We start from the raw sequence: 15,983 nt of genomic DNA, 5'->3' as shown, positions 1-15,983 counted from the left end.
GGTGCGGCCAAAAGAAAAAAAAAAAAAAAAAAGAATTAGGGCAGGTATATTTCACATATCTTTTTTCTCCTGTTCTTAACCTTGGAAAAATAGTACACCACTACCTTACCAAGTCCTGAGTATGGATGTTTTATAAATAGGGTTGTTTACTTAATGATTCTAGGTAAACTGTTGACTACAGAATTCTGTGTGGTATAGGTCTTTAGATTTTTACATCCCATAGATAACTCTTTATTTAACCTGACTCTTACGTAATGAAGAGTCTAGCTGTGGTTTTAAAGCCACAAATTAGTACGTATGTTTTGCCTAGCCTTGTAGGCACATCAAAATGATGACTTAACAGCCATGAAGCTCAGATAGCTTTGAATGAAATATATTTATGCTAAAGGCATTCTTTCTAAGAGAAGAGAAAGGCAGGTTGTTTGTTGTGATGACAGGCAAGGCAGATCTGGAACCGTGTAGTCACTTCTTTTTTTTTTTTTTTTTGTGGTACGCAGGCCTCTCACTGTGTGGCCTCTTCCATTGCAGAGCACAGGCTCCTGACGCGCAGGCTCAGCGGCCATGGCTCACGGGCCCAGCCACTCCGCGGCATGTGGGATCTTCCCGGACCGGGGCACGAACCCGTGTCCCCTGCATCAGCAGGCGGACTCTGAACCACTGCGCCACCAGGGAAGCCCCCGGTGTAGTCACTTCTGTTGTAGTGTTTTCTTAGTGTGTCTACTCTCTTTTAGCCTCCAGATTCCCTTAGGATTATTAAGTGTATTCTCTACCAAAACTCTGTTAAAAAGCAAAACATAAAACAAAGACCAGAAACAATATTTATCAGTGCCATAGGAAGAGACAGGGAGTCATTATGATTTACTCAGGAAATTCTATAGCAGTGGCTCTCAGCTCTTAAAAACAATATATGGGGGCTTCCCTGGTGGCACAGTGGTTGAGAGTCCGCCTGCCGATGCAGGGGACACGGGTTCGTGCCCCGGTCTGGGAAGATCCCACATGCCGCGGAGCGGCTGGGCCCGTGAGCCATGGCCGCTGAGCCTGTGCGTCCGGAGCCTGTGCTCTGCAACGGGAGAGGCCACAACAGTGAGAGGCCCGCGTACCTCAAAAAAACCAAAAAAACAATATATGGGCTTAGGCTTGCTTCAGACCTAAGGTCAAGGTCATTTTCCTTGAGATTAAGGCCTAGTTATCTTTCTTTTGGAGGTACACCCATTTATTTTTTCAACTGAACAATTAACTTCTTAGTTTGAAACATACAACATATTTGAATTACATTTGCTAATCATTCTACCCTGTTGCACATTAGAGGCTTTTGAGTGTTACACCAGGAGCATGAATAATGCTTGTGCTTTTAAACTTCATAAATATAAGAAATTACATACTAACACAGGGAAGGATGACATAGAAAGTCCTTGTGAGCCAAAGGTTATCACTGCTAACACTCTGGTGCATTTTCTTCCATATTTTTTTCATGTAAGATCATATAAAAATAGCTTTAAAAATGGATCCTATACACTGTTTTATAACTTGGTTTTTTCATTTTCTTTGTCTTTCTCTAAAGCCTATAGTTTCTTCTAATACAATTTTTAAAGGTTACTTTCCATTTACAGTTATTATAAGATATTGGCTATATCCCCCATGTTGTACAGTGCATCCTTGAGCTTGTCTTACACCCATTAGTTTGTGCCTCCCACTCTCCCGTCCCTATATTGCCCCTCCCCCTCACATACACTGGTAACCACTTGTTTGTTCTCTGTATCTGTGAGTCTGTTTTTTTTTTGTTATATTCACTAGTTTGTTGTATCTTTTAGATTCCACATGTAAGTGATATCATACAGTATTTTTCTATCTGACATTTCACTTAGCATAAATATCAAAAATAGAAGAAGATATACAGTGAGAAGTCTTCTCACCCTATTCTCCATCCTTCCAATTACCATGTACCCCCAAATTAGTTTTATTAGTTTTTGTTATTAGTTTTAGCTGTTAGTCATCCTTCCAGAGATTTCTTTTTTAAAAAACATAATAGAAATAGAATTTTTGAGTCAGGGAGAATATACATTTGTAATTTTGATATATAATGCCAAATTAACCTCTTTGGAGGGTCTATCAGTTTACGCTCTCATCAGCAATATCTGACAGAACCTGTTTCCCTTTAGATTTATCAAGGCAGTGCATTTATCAAACAATCGGATCCTTACCGATCTCATAAGGTACACAGTTGACAGGTAAACAGTCTGATAGATAAACTATCTCATTGTAATTTTAATTTATATTTTCTTACTTTGAGTGGGGCTAAGCATCTGTTCTGTGAACTGTGTATTCTTATCCTTGTTTTTTTTCTTGGTCTTTTATCAATTTCTAGGTATTCCTTAAATGTTATAGAAATTAGCCCATTGTGATATGAGATGCAAAATTTTTTTCTTAGTTTGTTGCTTATCTGTGATATGCTTTTTTTTTGCTATGCAGAATTTTTTTTTTTTTAAGAAGATGTTGAGGGTAGGAGTTTATTAATTAATTTTATTATTTATTTTTGCTGGGTTGGGTCTTCGTTTCTGTGCTAGGGCTTTCTCTAGTTGTGGCAAGCGGGGCCCACTCTTGATCGCGGTGTGCGGGCCTCTCACTATCGCGGCCTCTCTTGTTGCGGAGCACGGGCTCCAGACACGCAGGCTCAGTAGTTGTGGCTCACGGGCCTAGTTGCTCCACGGCATGTGGGATCCTCCCAGACCAGGGCTCGAACCCATGTCCCCTGCATTAGTAGGCAGATTCTCAACCACTGTGCCACCAGGAAAGCCCTATGCAGAATTTTTTACTTATATATAGTCAAATTTGAAATTTTTTTATGGTTTTTAATTAGAAAAGCTTTTCTCAAATTAAAAAAGAATTTTTCTTCTAGTACTTATAGTTTTGATTTTTGTGTTTGAATCTCTGATCCATTTAGAATTTATCCTGGCATAGGGTATGAGGTATGGATCTAACTTTTTTCCTCTCAAGGCTACCCAGTTGACGCACATCTTTTCAAATAGTCCATCCTCTCCCTACCCCTTAATTTGAGATGCCATCCATCATTTCTAAAGTCTCCAGGCATGCAATTCTGTTCGTTTAGTGTGTTTATTCATCTGCCAGTAACTCTGTATTTTAGTTACTGAAGCTATTTACAGTGTTTTAGTGTTTGTAGAGTTAGCCCCATCTCATTGTTCTCTTATTGTTTTCCTGGTGAATTTTGTTTTGGCATTTGTCGAATTGTGGCATCTGTACCATTAAAAGCTTCTCAGGTGATTCTGGTTTAAGAGCCACTGCTGCTAAGAAGTCACATTTTCTAATATGGTCTTGTCTTTTGGATTCTGGAAGAGGAAAGGAATTATTGTTTTGATAATCGTAGAGGACATTTCTGACACTGAATAGGGGACTAACCTTTCCCTTGAGGTTCTTAAAGGAAATAGATTATATTCACAAATTGCATTTCCCTTTTGAAGTAAAGCTGCACTTCAGGAGATTGTTAGTTAAATAGGTGAAACTGGAAGGAAGAGAGGTAGGAAGACCAGTTAGAAGCTGCAGCAGTCCAGGTGGTACTAATTTGGCCTGAACGAGGATAGTGAAGATAGAAATGGAAGTGAGAGAAATGTGAGACATCTCAGAGGAAAAATCCGTAGCACTTGGCAACTTATCTGCCAGGCGTTCATCATTACAAATAACTTTAAGGTTTTAAGCCTGGCAACTGGGAGAATGCTGCTGTGGGTCGCACACGTCAGTAAGAGAAGCTCTTTTCAGAGGCCACCGTGAAGAGGAGAAATACTGACTTCAGAGTGCCTAGTCCCAAGGCACTGTCCAGTTGGAAATGGGTTTCAAGCATATGGAAATAATTCCAAAGTTCAGGAAAGAAAATGATCTAGAAAAGTGATAGTGATGCTAGTACAGGTGGCTGAAGCCTTGCGAATTTTTGAAATTCCTGAGGGAGAATGGAAGGATAGAATAGGTCTGAGTAAAGAATTCTGGAAAATAATCTGTTTCCGTAAAACTTCTATTTCTATAAAAGTGAGTGCCAGAACTGTGTGATGTAGGTGCTGGTCATCAGTGTCAGATGCTGCAGACAGGCCAGAGACTCTGAGGACTGAGGAAAGGCTGCTGATTCCTGAGTAGGGGTGTGTGGAATGGAGAAGGGAAGGAGCTAGGTGGAGAGGAGTCAGACCACGGCACGGAGAGGCAGGGAGTTTCAAGAAGCTCGGCAGTGCGGAGGAGAGCATTTGATACGCATTTATTCCGTAAGTATTTATTGAGTACCTACTAAATATTAAGCATGTTCTAAGCACTGTGGGGGCAGTGATGACTGAAACAGACCTGGTCCCTGCTCACATGGATTTTACGTACTAGTGGAGGGAGACAGACGATACACAAGTAAATAAACAATCTGATGTGATATGTACTCTGAAGAACATAGAATGTGGTGATTGATAGGGTGGTTAAGAAAGGCTCCCTGGCAGTCCAGTGTTAGGGCTTGGCTTATACAGCTGTGGCCCCGGGGTTCAATCTCTGGTCAGGGAACTAAGATCCTGCAAGCCGTGGCACAGCCAAAAAACTAAAAAGGCCTTTCTGAGGTCAAATATGTGCTGAGATATGAATAGCAGGAAGAATCCATCCCTTCAGAGATCTGGACATAGAGCATAGCAGGCTGAGGAGACAGTGGGTGCAAAAGCCCTAAGACAGGAGGAAGCTTGGTATTTTTGAGGAACAGAAAGAAGGCAGTGTGATTCGAGCTTGGAAAGAGAGTGGGAATGGCTGGAATAGATTTCCGAGGAAATGAGAACCGGCTAATATAGCACCTGTGAGCCATGGTAAGGATATTGCATTTTATTCTAAGTGAGCTAGGCACCGGGGAATTTAAGCTGAGGAGTGACATGGTTTAATTTTTGTTTTAAAAATATGACACTCTGGCTGTTTTGAGAATGGATGGTAAAACAGTGGGAGAGGAGGTAGGGAGACCAGTTAGGAGGCTCTTGTGGTTGTGTAGATGAGATATCCTAGTGGTTCCGACCAGATTGATGAGAGTGAGGATTAAGAGAAATGAATACATTTGGGGGTGTATGTTGGAAGTGAAGCTGTCAGGACTTGCTGATATGGAGGACAAGGAAGAGGGAAGAATTGGAGTGATGTATGGTGTCTGAAGTGGGAGGGGTTACAGATAGGAGAGAGGGCTTTTTGGCAGTGATGAGGAAACCTGTGTGTGGTAAGGGATAGCAGATGCGAATGAGAGAAGCAGTAATTGAAGAAGCAGGGTTTTGGAGGAGGGAAAGAATAAATGTGCTCTAAAGTAGTGCTTTCGAACTTTAATGTACAGTTGAATCCCCTGAGGATCTTGTTAAAGTGCAGATTGATTCAGTAGGTCTGGGTGGGACTAGAGAGTCTGAATTTCTAACTATTTCTTTGATTCAGCCACCACTCTAGAAGGAGTCTCAAGATGATCATTTGACTCTTAGTTATCATCTGTGTGACCTTATTTTCCTTAACATCACAGAAGGGCACGTACCCCTTAAGTGTACCTTTTTATATCTTTCCCTGCCTGAAAATATATTTGGTGCCTCCAGAAAGTATCTCCTTCTCTGCCTGCTTTTGCAGGCACAGGTAAGATTTTTGTTTTTAAAACAGATCCTTGCCTTTCTTTCATTCCCCACCAGAAAGCAGTAGAGAGCTGTCTTCTCTCTCCTTTCTCTGCATTATCAGGAGTCACTAAGGTCTCTACTCCTTCCCTCTTGTAACTGGTTCATTTACCATTAGCACTGAACTTTCTTCAAAGTTCAGCTATATTCTTTGACCACTTTTGTGTCCTTGCAGTCATTCTACTCTGTGATCAATAGGTCATTTTACCTATGAGCCTAATTTCTCCATCAGTGAAACTAAAAAGTCAGAGTAGGTGATTTCTTAATGGCACTGTAGCTTTGTGTTTTTATAACAATAGAAGTAAGTAATATTTCTACAGTGCTTTAGACTTTACTAGGCAATACAGTATTGTAAATACAAATGAAGATTCTAATATTCTGTCACTTCTGCAGTAATCATTCCAAGCACTGAAATCTTTTAGCTTTACCAATTTTGCTCCATTTCAGGTAGCTTGGTTGTTACCATTGCACTACCTTCCCATTCTAACATTTCTAATTATTACAGTTTCCTCCATTCTGCGTCTGCCTGTAGCTGGCTTTCAACTCTCACCCTTCTAAGTATTCATGACTGACTCTCAACTATTGCATCCTGCCTTCCTCCTCTCACTTGATGTCTGTCTCCAGTTTAGCCATGGGTATAGGAATTGACTCCATCCCACATCATTTGTCTTTAAATTGGGGTTACACATTCTTTCCCTATGTCCTGTATTTCATGCTTTCTGTGTCCTTTTTCTTTTTTCCATTCCCTTTCCTGGTTTTATTATTTACCAGTATTCAGTTCTGCATAATGACTTGTGTTCAGCGTCCAGTATCTTTTTTTGTCCTGAATACCAAGTGCATCTTGTGAGAAACAGGTGACACTCCCAAGTTGCCCACCAGAGAGCAGACTCAGATATCCAAAGCTCACTGCCAGCTTTGTACTTTGGGAACCGGGAATATTATTTCAGAACAGCAGAGTCTCTTATCAAGAAATGTAGTATCAGCAGGGGCCCTGGAGACTATACTTTGGAGAGTTTTTAAAAATTAGAGCTTGTTTAACTATTGTTAGTTGACTTGGAGCCAAATATTCCTTCCAAAGTGTTATAAACTGACTTGAATCTGAATGGCTTTGGATAATTATAGTCATGGTAAACAAAGCAACATGTCTCAAATTACAGTTTTACTAAAATCCAAGAGAAAGAGATGTCACCCTTATCCTCATTCATGCCTTATGTGTACCTTTGATAAAACTTCAGATTTATAAATCATATGCAGTAGGGCATAAGTATTTGTATTCCAAAAAGATTAATCGTAGAATTCATTTAGATAACTAAAATGCAGGTTTCCTTTAATGCATTTTTGGGGAGAAGGAAGGAATGATTTAACACTTTTTACTTTAGATAGGGAGTGAAATGCATAATGAGGTATATGTAAATTATAGTGTAAAACACTCATTTATATTTAGAATGTGTTTAAAAGTAAACAGAAATTCACTTAGTTGTCTTAAATCTTCATTAGGCCTAGCCCTAGCCTCCTTTTTTTGGCCAGAGCCTAACTGAACTGGATAAACCACCCTTGGGTGACTGAGAATTAATCAAGATGACCCCATATAGAATGTTCATACACATGTGACAATGATTACTAGTTAAAAATACACATCATTTAAGTCTATAAAACCTTCCTTATTTAAACATGTTCTGATTATATACTTTCACTGTCATTGTGTTTAGTTACCAGTGGCAGTGTCCTCATGATGAAAGGTGCCATTTGTGGCCTTGGTGCTGAGCAAATACAAAACGACTCTCTGGTCCTTACGAATCCTGGACAGAGCTCATTAGTCCATGGCTAGATTAGCTCAATTACAGTTGCTAATGTGATGCCCTGCTGCTGCTTTTCTGTACTAGAAACCAACCTGAGAATGATACAACATTAGAAGAGAGGTGGGGCTTCCCTGGTGGCGCAGTGGTTGAGAGTCCACCTGCCGATGCAGGGGACGCGGGTTCGTGCCCCGGTCCGGGAAGATCCCACATGCCGCGGAGCGGCTGGGCCCGTGAGCCATGGCCGCTGAGCCTGTGCGTCCGGAGCCTGTGCTCCACAACGGGAGAGGCCACAGCGGTGAGAGGCCCGCGTACCGCAAAAAAAAAAAAAAAGAGGTGGTTTAAGGAGCAGCTGTTCAGGCTTATAAAACACAAAGTAAATCCTAGTAAAGGAAGATTCTCTCTTGGGAAACAAAACATAAAATGAAAGGCAAACATAACTTCATCTGTAGGCTAATCTGTTTCTGTTAAGATGGTAGAGTCAGGCTCTGTCTTCCAAAATAACACATGAATTAAGAGTCTTTTTATCCTTAATTATAGGCCTAATGTCATAGGCAGGCCTACATCTAGTTTTCTAGCTTTGGTTCAGAGAATAAGTTTGAGTCTTGGTATCAGGTTCCAGTCTGTCCCAAGGCTTTTTGAGGCCTAGAATGAATGCACTGGAGATGATGAAGAGAAATAAATACAATTTCAGTGGCTGATGATAACATATGGATGCTGATTTAGAATTGGGGGATCTTGGACGTGTGTTCCCTAAAGCCCGATAGGGACTGGGGTAGCTAATGAATTTACCTAAAGGTCAGTTGGGAGAAGTCCTGGCTACTCAAAACAACTACTAATGTACAGCTAAGGAGTGTCAAAAACTAAGCTCCTTAAGTGGTCTTTCTGGCTGAAAGTGGTGGGGTTGGGCGTATTAAGAAATCAGGCCGTCATAGATCATTCTCTGGTGATTCTTTCTAGAGCAGAGGCAGGAGCCAACATTTCTGAAGGGAGTGGAGGGTAAAGTGAGGGAAGAGGGTGGGGTCTATCAGGTTAAGGACAGCAGAGTTCTCCAGAGTTGGGGTCCAAGGAGAGGAGGGGAAGGAAAGGTTTATTTCTTACAGGCTATAGCTTTGTTTTATTCTCTAAGCCTTCCCTTTTGTTCTGCGTTTAGGGTCTGCCCAGTTTGAACTCCTAAATTTAAGTTTTACACCAGTCACTGGAGAAGAACTTTCAATTTAAGAAAACTGTTTTTAATGTGGTTCTTCTAGTGTTTGTTGGGATACGTCTAAGGTCTAGTTTCTGTCCCTGGTAGATTAAGTCTAGCAGGGGAGACAGTAGAGAAACACAAATGACACTATGGAATCAAATGTTAATTTTTCTAGCTCACACTAATTTCTCCCTTCTCTGAATACTTCTGACATAAAAATTTAATTAGTGAAAACTTTCTGGAAAAGGGTCATCCTGCACTGAGCTTTTTTTTTTTTTTTTAATTTTTGTTTTTTGGCTGTGCCACATGGCTTGCGGGGTCTTAGTCCTCTGACCAGGGATTGAACTCGGGCCCTCGGCAGTGAAAGTGTGGAGTCTTAGCCACTGAACCGCCATGGAATTCCCTGCACTGAGTTTTATAGCATGGGAGTAGGATTGGGTTTTGAGGAACAGAAGAGACAGTAAAGTTATGAAGGTGACAACGAGCTGAGTGCATTGAGTGGACAGTAAGGAGAGACATAGACAGGCCTGACGGGTGAGCAGGCTCCATGATGGGAAATAAGGTTGGGTGAAGTTACAGAGAGCCTTTAAAATCCACCCGTGTTCATCAGAGACATGCAAGCTAAAACCACATTGGGGATACCATCACTTACCCACCAAAATGGCTAAAATTAAAAATACAGTGCCAGGCTTGGCAAGAATGTATTGTTAGAACCACTGGAACTCCCTTCCTTTGCTGGAGAGTATGTAAATTCCTTCAAGCCCCTGGAAAACCGTTTGGATAAAAATATTCTTAGCTGCTTTATAGATAACCCTACACTGAAAACAACTCACATGTCCACCAACACAAGTGAGTAAATTATAATATATTTACACAGCAGTAAAGACAAATTAGTGATACCCACAGCACCATGAGTGAATCTTACAGGCATTATGTCAACAAAGGTTGCCATACACAGCAAAGAATATGCTGTGTGATTCCATTTATATGAAATTAAAGAACAGGCAAAAATAATCAGTGGTTATATAAGCCAAAATGATGCTTCAACAAAAAAAATGATGCTTACCTTGGGGAAGGTGTGGTTATTGATTAGAAGGGAGCTAGGGAACCTTTGGGACCCTGGAAATATTCTGTATATTGATTTGAATGGTGGTTACATGGGTGTATACCTATGTAAAAAATTGAACTGAGCTGTATATGTAAGATTAGTGCACTTTGCATACCTGTTGAATGTATGTTATGCTGAAGTAAAAAAAAAGAAGACAAGTAGATCAGGTCATGGAGTTTAGATTTGTTATGGGAGGTAATAGGAAAGCATTATTGAATCTTCAACAAAGAAGTGACTTGAAGAAAGGGTGGTACTTCTGAAATTATTCATCCTGTGGTGGAGAGTGGAACAGTGTTCACATCATTTATCATATCTAGGTCAGATATAGTGCTAGATGCTATAGGAGATACAAAATATCCATGACCTGGTCCTTATCCTTGAGAAGTTTATGACCTTTTGTAAGAGACAGGTTATAGGAAACTCAGAAAGTTACAGTAAACGATAAATGCTTAATTCATGGTGTTATAGAAATAGTGCTGAGGTCAGACCTGGGTTCAAATCCTAATTTTGCGATTTATTGGCTTTAGGACTTCAGTCAAGCTATTTATTTCCCTGAGCCTTGGTTTCCTTATCTGTAAAATGTGAACAATACCTACCATTTTTTTTTAGAGGATTGAGAGATATGATATTTAAAAATTGTAGTACAGCACAGAAAACAGTCAATAAATGTTCCCTTTTTTGTTTTAAACCCTGTACCAATGGAGCAATACTTTTTTTTTTTGGACAGTGTGTGACGTCAGTTTAGACCATGGTTCTGCCAGTTACTAGCTATGTGATCTTAAGTAGGTTACTTAGTTTCTTTGAGTCTCAATCTCTTTTGGGGGAAGAAAAGAAAAAGGAGGGGAAATTATGCCTTGAGAGAGTTCTGTGAGAATTAAGTTAACTTAGCAGATATATAGTATCTAGCACAAAATAGTCACACTTAATAAATACAGGATCCGTTTCTTTTGACTGTATTGGAGTATATCAATACAAATGTATGGAGCAAATAATACAGGTAATAAGATTGGATTAGGGTGGTGCCTGGGGTGGAGAAAGAAGAAGCAGATCGTAGTGTGTATTTTTTAAAAGATAAAGCAAATTTGATACAGAAGAGGAAGGTATGTCTCTATACTTCTATTTTTGTCTCTCTATAAGATGAAAATAATATAAAATATTGAAATATCCTTGGATTGTAATAATACTAATTGAAGGTTTTATGACATCATTGGATAGTATGTTTAGGTCTCACAACCCAAAAACTGGTACCTTACTACTAAATTTAGTCTTGTTCTAATAATAATTTTAATAGACGTTGTCATCTAAGCTCCACCAAAAAGTTAATGACTTTTCTGCAAGTAGAGACCCTTGTCACAATCAAAGCAAAACCTAGAAGCATAAAGGGAAGGAAATCCATAAAATGTATGTAATTATTTGTTACTTGAAATATAATCACCAGGGCTTCCCTGGTGGCACAGTGGTTGAGAATCCGCCTGCCGATGCAGGGGACGCAGGTTTGTGCCCCGGTCCGGGAAGATACCACATGCCGCGGAGCGGCTGGGCCCGTGAGCCATGGCCACTGAGCCTGTGTGTCGGAGCCTGTGCTCCGTAACGGGAGAGGCTACAACAGTGAGAGGCCCGTGTACCGGAAAAAAAAAATTAAAAAAAATAAGAAATATAATCAGCAGAGCAGCAACCCAGGTCTTGTTGTGTATCAGTAGTGAGTGATTTCTTGGCTAAGGAAGTTTAACTTGCAGGGCAAATACTAAGCACTAAATATTAACATTTCAGAATTGTATTGTTCACAGTATTTATTTAAGAACTCAGAAGTTAGCTGATATCAAATCCTGGACATCAACCTTCCAATTTTTGGAGCAATATTAGATTTCCTGTGAAATTTCTGGCTTGAACTTAGCCACTGATTTCTTGTGTTTCCGAAGCTAGAAGAAAATGAAGAGGTAAAAAATACTGCTTCTCCCTAGCCATCGCTCATCTGTCCTCCTTTTTTCCAGATATTCAGAGTGGTGTGCATCTGTTTGGGTAATCCACCAGAGACGTTTACCTGGGAGTATCGAGACAAAGATAAAAACTATCAGAAGATTGGCCCCATAACACCCTTGAAGTTTTACAAGGAACATGTCAAGCCACTCTTCAATATGGAAGATAAGGTTGGAGACTGGCACTGGCAGCCACTGGCTGTTTACTTTCAAATGCCTGTTGACTACAAGAAAGAATACACGATTCCTGGGTTACCATGCATGGTCATCAAACTAGACACTAAACACAATTTTTCCTCCTTCCTCTGAGGTATTTTATGTACCAATTCAGTTGGTCATATTAGGATCCCCAGTGCTCCTCTTCAGAGATTTTTCTAACTATGGGCCAGCAGTCAGTTTAATTCCCATATGCTCCCCTGATTTGGGCCCTGAGTCATTCTCAGGTGCGAAGACAATAAAAGTATACTGGGTGTTTCTTACTATGGGTTCAGAGCATCACTCTACTGTGGGCCCCTCTCGGTACTCTCTTGCAGAAGGGAGCAGTGTCCCATCCTCGTTTTTCCCGCTCACTTCAGGGCTTCTCCACCTGCCTAGCAAGATGACTAGAGCCCCTTCTTCATTGGCATCTTGACCGTCTTAAAAGCACATGGCGTTGTTTTATGATTGGAGTCCCAACTCAGTTGTGGTACTGCCAGATGTTGAGCCTTTCTGGTAACTTGAGAGCAGAGGTCTTGTAGTGATGGACTCGTGAATTGCCATCTTGCCTTACTCAGTGCACACAATTCTGCAGAATTAGTTTTGGGGTGATTCCTGCCAGTAGGAGAAACAGGTTGTTGCAACTCCCAAATATGTCCCTTATACTAATTAGAATATACAGGGACCTCTCTCACATGACCTTGCCACCTTTTGTTTCTCATTTAACAATGTGTAATGCTTGTTCTTGTAGGCAGAGGCGCTAAGCTTGATAACAAATATATGAACTTAAAGGAGAGGTCTGTATCTTGCTTGACACTCCTGGTTTTATGTTCTAATCAACATGTTCTTGATCTCAATAGATTTGTTTAGTGAATGACCCTCGGCCCCACCACAAGTACAGCAAACTTTACACGGTGGACTACTTAAGCAACATGGTTGGAGGGAGGAAAACTCTATATAACAACCAGCCCATTGACTTATTGAAAAAGATGGTTGCTGCCTCCATCAAAGATGGAGAGGTTGGTATTGTTTCTTTGTCTTCTGCATAGGGGTTAAAACCTTTTCTTCCAACTTTTTTGGTGTAATAGGAAGAACTTATGTTGACTTCTTTCTTCTTCTTTCCTCTATTTCTAGGCTGTATGGTTTGGCTGTGATGTTGGAAAACACTTCAGTGGCAAGTTGGGCCTCAGTGACATGAATGTGTGAGTGCAAGAAATTTAAAATAGAAAATCAGTTGTGGGTTGTGACTGTTGGAGTGCATTCTTGGTACGAAGTGACTCAGCTCAGGTTCACTCAAAGATTAAGGTTGGCCTGAGGGTGGGTCTGTTTCTTTCTATTTTGTAGAGTTTGAGGATTCATAGCAGAAACTCCACATATTTATATGCTCTAACCTGGGAAGTCAAGATCGTACTTCATATCTGAGTTGAAATTGTTGGATGTTCCTAAAAAGTCATCCTACATGAGAAAGACACTTAAAAAAAAATTTGTTTTGATATAAAAAATAAATAATGTAACACTCAAAGTAATATTGTAAAAGATACAATCAATGTGATGCCAAGTATTTGATACCAAGTATTTATCAAAGATACCACATACTTTTTGTCTTTATTTTTGTACAATAATTACTTTTTAAAAGACAATTTAAGGGACTTCCATGGGTGGTCCCGTGGCCTCCACGCTCCCAATGCAGGGGGCCCAGGTTCAATCCCTGGTCAGGGAACTATATCCCACATGCTGCAGCTAAGAGTTCACATGATGCAGCTAAAAGATCCCACATGCTGCAACTAAAGATCCTGCATGAGGCAGTGAAGATCCTGTGTGCCGCAACTAAGACCTGGTGCAGCCAAATAAATAAATATTTTTTTTAAAAAAGGCAACTTAAAAGTTGGATTACTGGGACTTCCCTAGTGGCACAGTGGTTAAGAATCCACCTGCCAATGCCAGGGACACAGGTTCGATCCCTGGTCCGGGAAGATCCCACATGCCACAGAGCAACTAAGCCCGTGCGCCACAACTGCTGAAGCCCGCGTGCCTAGAGCCCGTGCTCCGCAACAAGAGAGGCCACTGCAATGAAAAGCCCGCGCACCACAATGAAGAGTAGCCCCAGCTCGCCACAACTAGAGAAAGCCTGCACGCAGCAATGAAAACCCAACGCAGCCAAAAAAAAGAAAAAAAAAGTTGGATTACGAAAGGCTATAAAAATAATAGTAACTGATTACTGTGTAAATCTGCTTAGTGCGTTTGGGGTTATAATTAAAGGTTTTCCAGATCTCTTGTTTGCTATTTGAGCCTTCTTAACTACTTCTATTGCTTTGATACCTTATGTATTTTGTCTTTATGACAACTAGGACTAATATGCGTACATACTTTAAAGCATTCCTCCTGTTTGTTTATGACAATGAAGATTGATTTGTGAACTGAATCATTCAACTTCCTTGACTGTTAAAATATATCACTTTAGTGTTACTTGTAAGTAATTATTACTCGTAGGAAATTGAGTAAATATCTTGACAGTTAACAACAGGAGAAAGGAAATCTGCTAAAAGAGAGAACTCATGAGGTTTTTTAAACTTTGAAAATATTCTCCAATATTTTGACACTATTTATTTAAATTTCACAGTTAGCAGTGGTCTAAATGAATTCAGAAACTGAGTGCTTCTGCCGGCTCAAAAGAGAGCATTTTTGAAAGAAATTACTTCAGAAACTTTTAAGTTTTCTTGCCAAAATGACAATGCAGGCTTATCTTGTCAGCTTTTTGATTTGGGGAATTTATGTTTAATAACTTTGTATTTTTCTGAGTACTCTTGTGACACAGAGAGAATGGAATCCCATTAAGAGACTAAATTTTGCATGTACCACGTTCTGCAAAGAGCTACAGCCCAGATATATCTGGAGCTGCAAAGCCCCTTCAGGTTCTTCTATGATCCTTTTACAACCAGAAGCCAATTATCCCCCATGATTGTACTCTGTATATTCTGTGCTATTGTTCTCTTTTACAGCTATGACCATGAGTTAGTGTTTGGTGTCTCCATGAAGAACATGAATAAAGCTGAGAGGCTGACTTTTGGTGAGTCACTTATGACCCACGCCATGACCTTCACTGCTGTCTCAGAAAAGGTATGACCCTCAGCGTGCCCACTCCAGTGTTTGCATAGATGGATCTACATGCTCCTGCAGACCGTTTATTCCAGCAGAGCTTCTTCATAGTGTATATGATTTCTGTTAAAAGTTAGCAAGACATTGTACCTGCCTCACTTGGGGTTTGGCTGGATGCTCAGAAGTAATAAAAATAGAAACTTTCCATGAGGAGCAGAATTTGTGTCAGCAGGGAGTAAGGAAGTAACTGCTTTTCTGTAACTTTGGAAATTCCTGGTGTGAAAAGAGGTCAGCAAGGGAACTTGGGAGAGGATAACTTTAGTTTAATAAGGAATTAAAATGTACCCTGAAAGTGTTCATATCTTGATGACTTATGTTCAGACTCACCTTCCTTTCATTTGTCATTCAGATTCTTCTGCAGTAAAATGTCAATAACAGTAATTTGTAGACTCCATGCCCATTACTGGATTTATGCAGAGCTTCAGGAAATTGGATGTAAAAAGTATGTTGAATTTCCTATGAAATACTCTGACTAGTAATATCACTGTTTCTAAGACACAGTGTTGGAAACAACAACTGCAGTTTTATTTCACAAATAAGCCTTCCCATTTCTAGGCTGTAGAATAGATATTTATTCCTGTGCTCAGGGATCATAAAGAAGAGAAGACTTCAAAATACTTTAGTTCTTTACCACTGCAAGCAGAAGTGTTCTTTTCCTAGCCGAATTGGAAAGAAAGTCACAGAATAACTACCTTGACCTTAGAAGCAAAATATTAGAAGGAACTTCTCATAAAATACTGTAAATAATGAAATAAAATTCTATAGTAAATAAACTAGAATAAAATACTACTAAAATACTTAGAATAAAATATTATTAAGTTGTTCATATTTATGTTTGGACCTCCTATATTGTAAAATTCAGTGGATTTATAACTAAAGCTCCTTAAAGTTAAACTTTTAAACTATTCA

General features: G+C 39.9%; 1 protein-coding gene across 3 annotated transcripts in view; it reads left to right on the top strand.

Moving 5' to 3' along the window:
• The window catches only part of BLMH (bleomycin hydrolase), a 43,313-nt gene that overhangs the window by 9,855 nt on the left and 17,475 nt on the right, over window positions 1-15,983 (top strand). For all 3 annotated transcript variants that reach the window (XM_027130535.1, XM_027130534.1, XM_027130533.1), the window contains exons 7-10: window positions 11,739-11,894; window positions 12,779-12,937; window positions 13,053-13,120; window positions 14,918-15,035. In XM_027130535.1, the coding sequence (XP_026986336.1) occupies window positions 11,739-11,894; window positions 12,779-12,937; window positions 13,053-13,120; window positions 14,918-15,035 (501 nt within the window). The remainder of the gene's footprint in view (window positions 1-11,738; window positions 11,895-12,778; window positions 12,938-13,052; window positions 13,121-14,917; window positions 15,036-15,983) is intronic.

The sequence above is a fragment of the Aethalodelphis obliquidens genome, unplaced genomic scaffold, assembly GCF_003676395.1.
Source record: "Aethalodelphis obliquidens isolate GAN/ISIS:26980383/991018 unplaced genomic scaffold, ASM367639v1 scaffold38, whole genome shotgun sequence".
NCBI classification, from domain to species: domain Eukaryota; kingdom Metazoa; phylum Chordata; class Mammalia; order Artiodactyla; family Delphinidae; genus Aethalodelphis; species Aethalodelphis obliquidens.
This window is presented reverse-complemented; position numbering and strand designations above follow the sequence as displayed.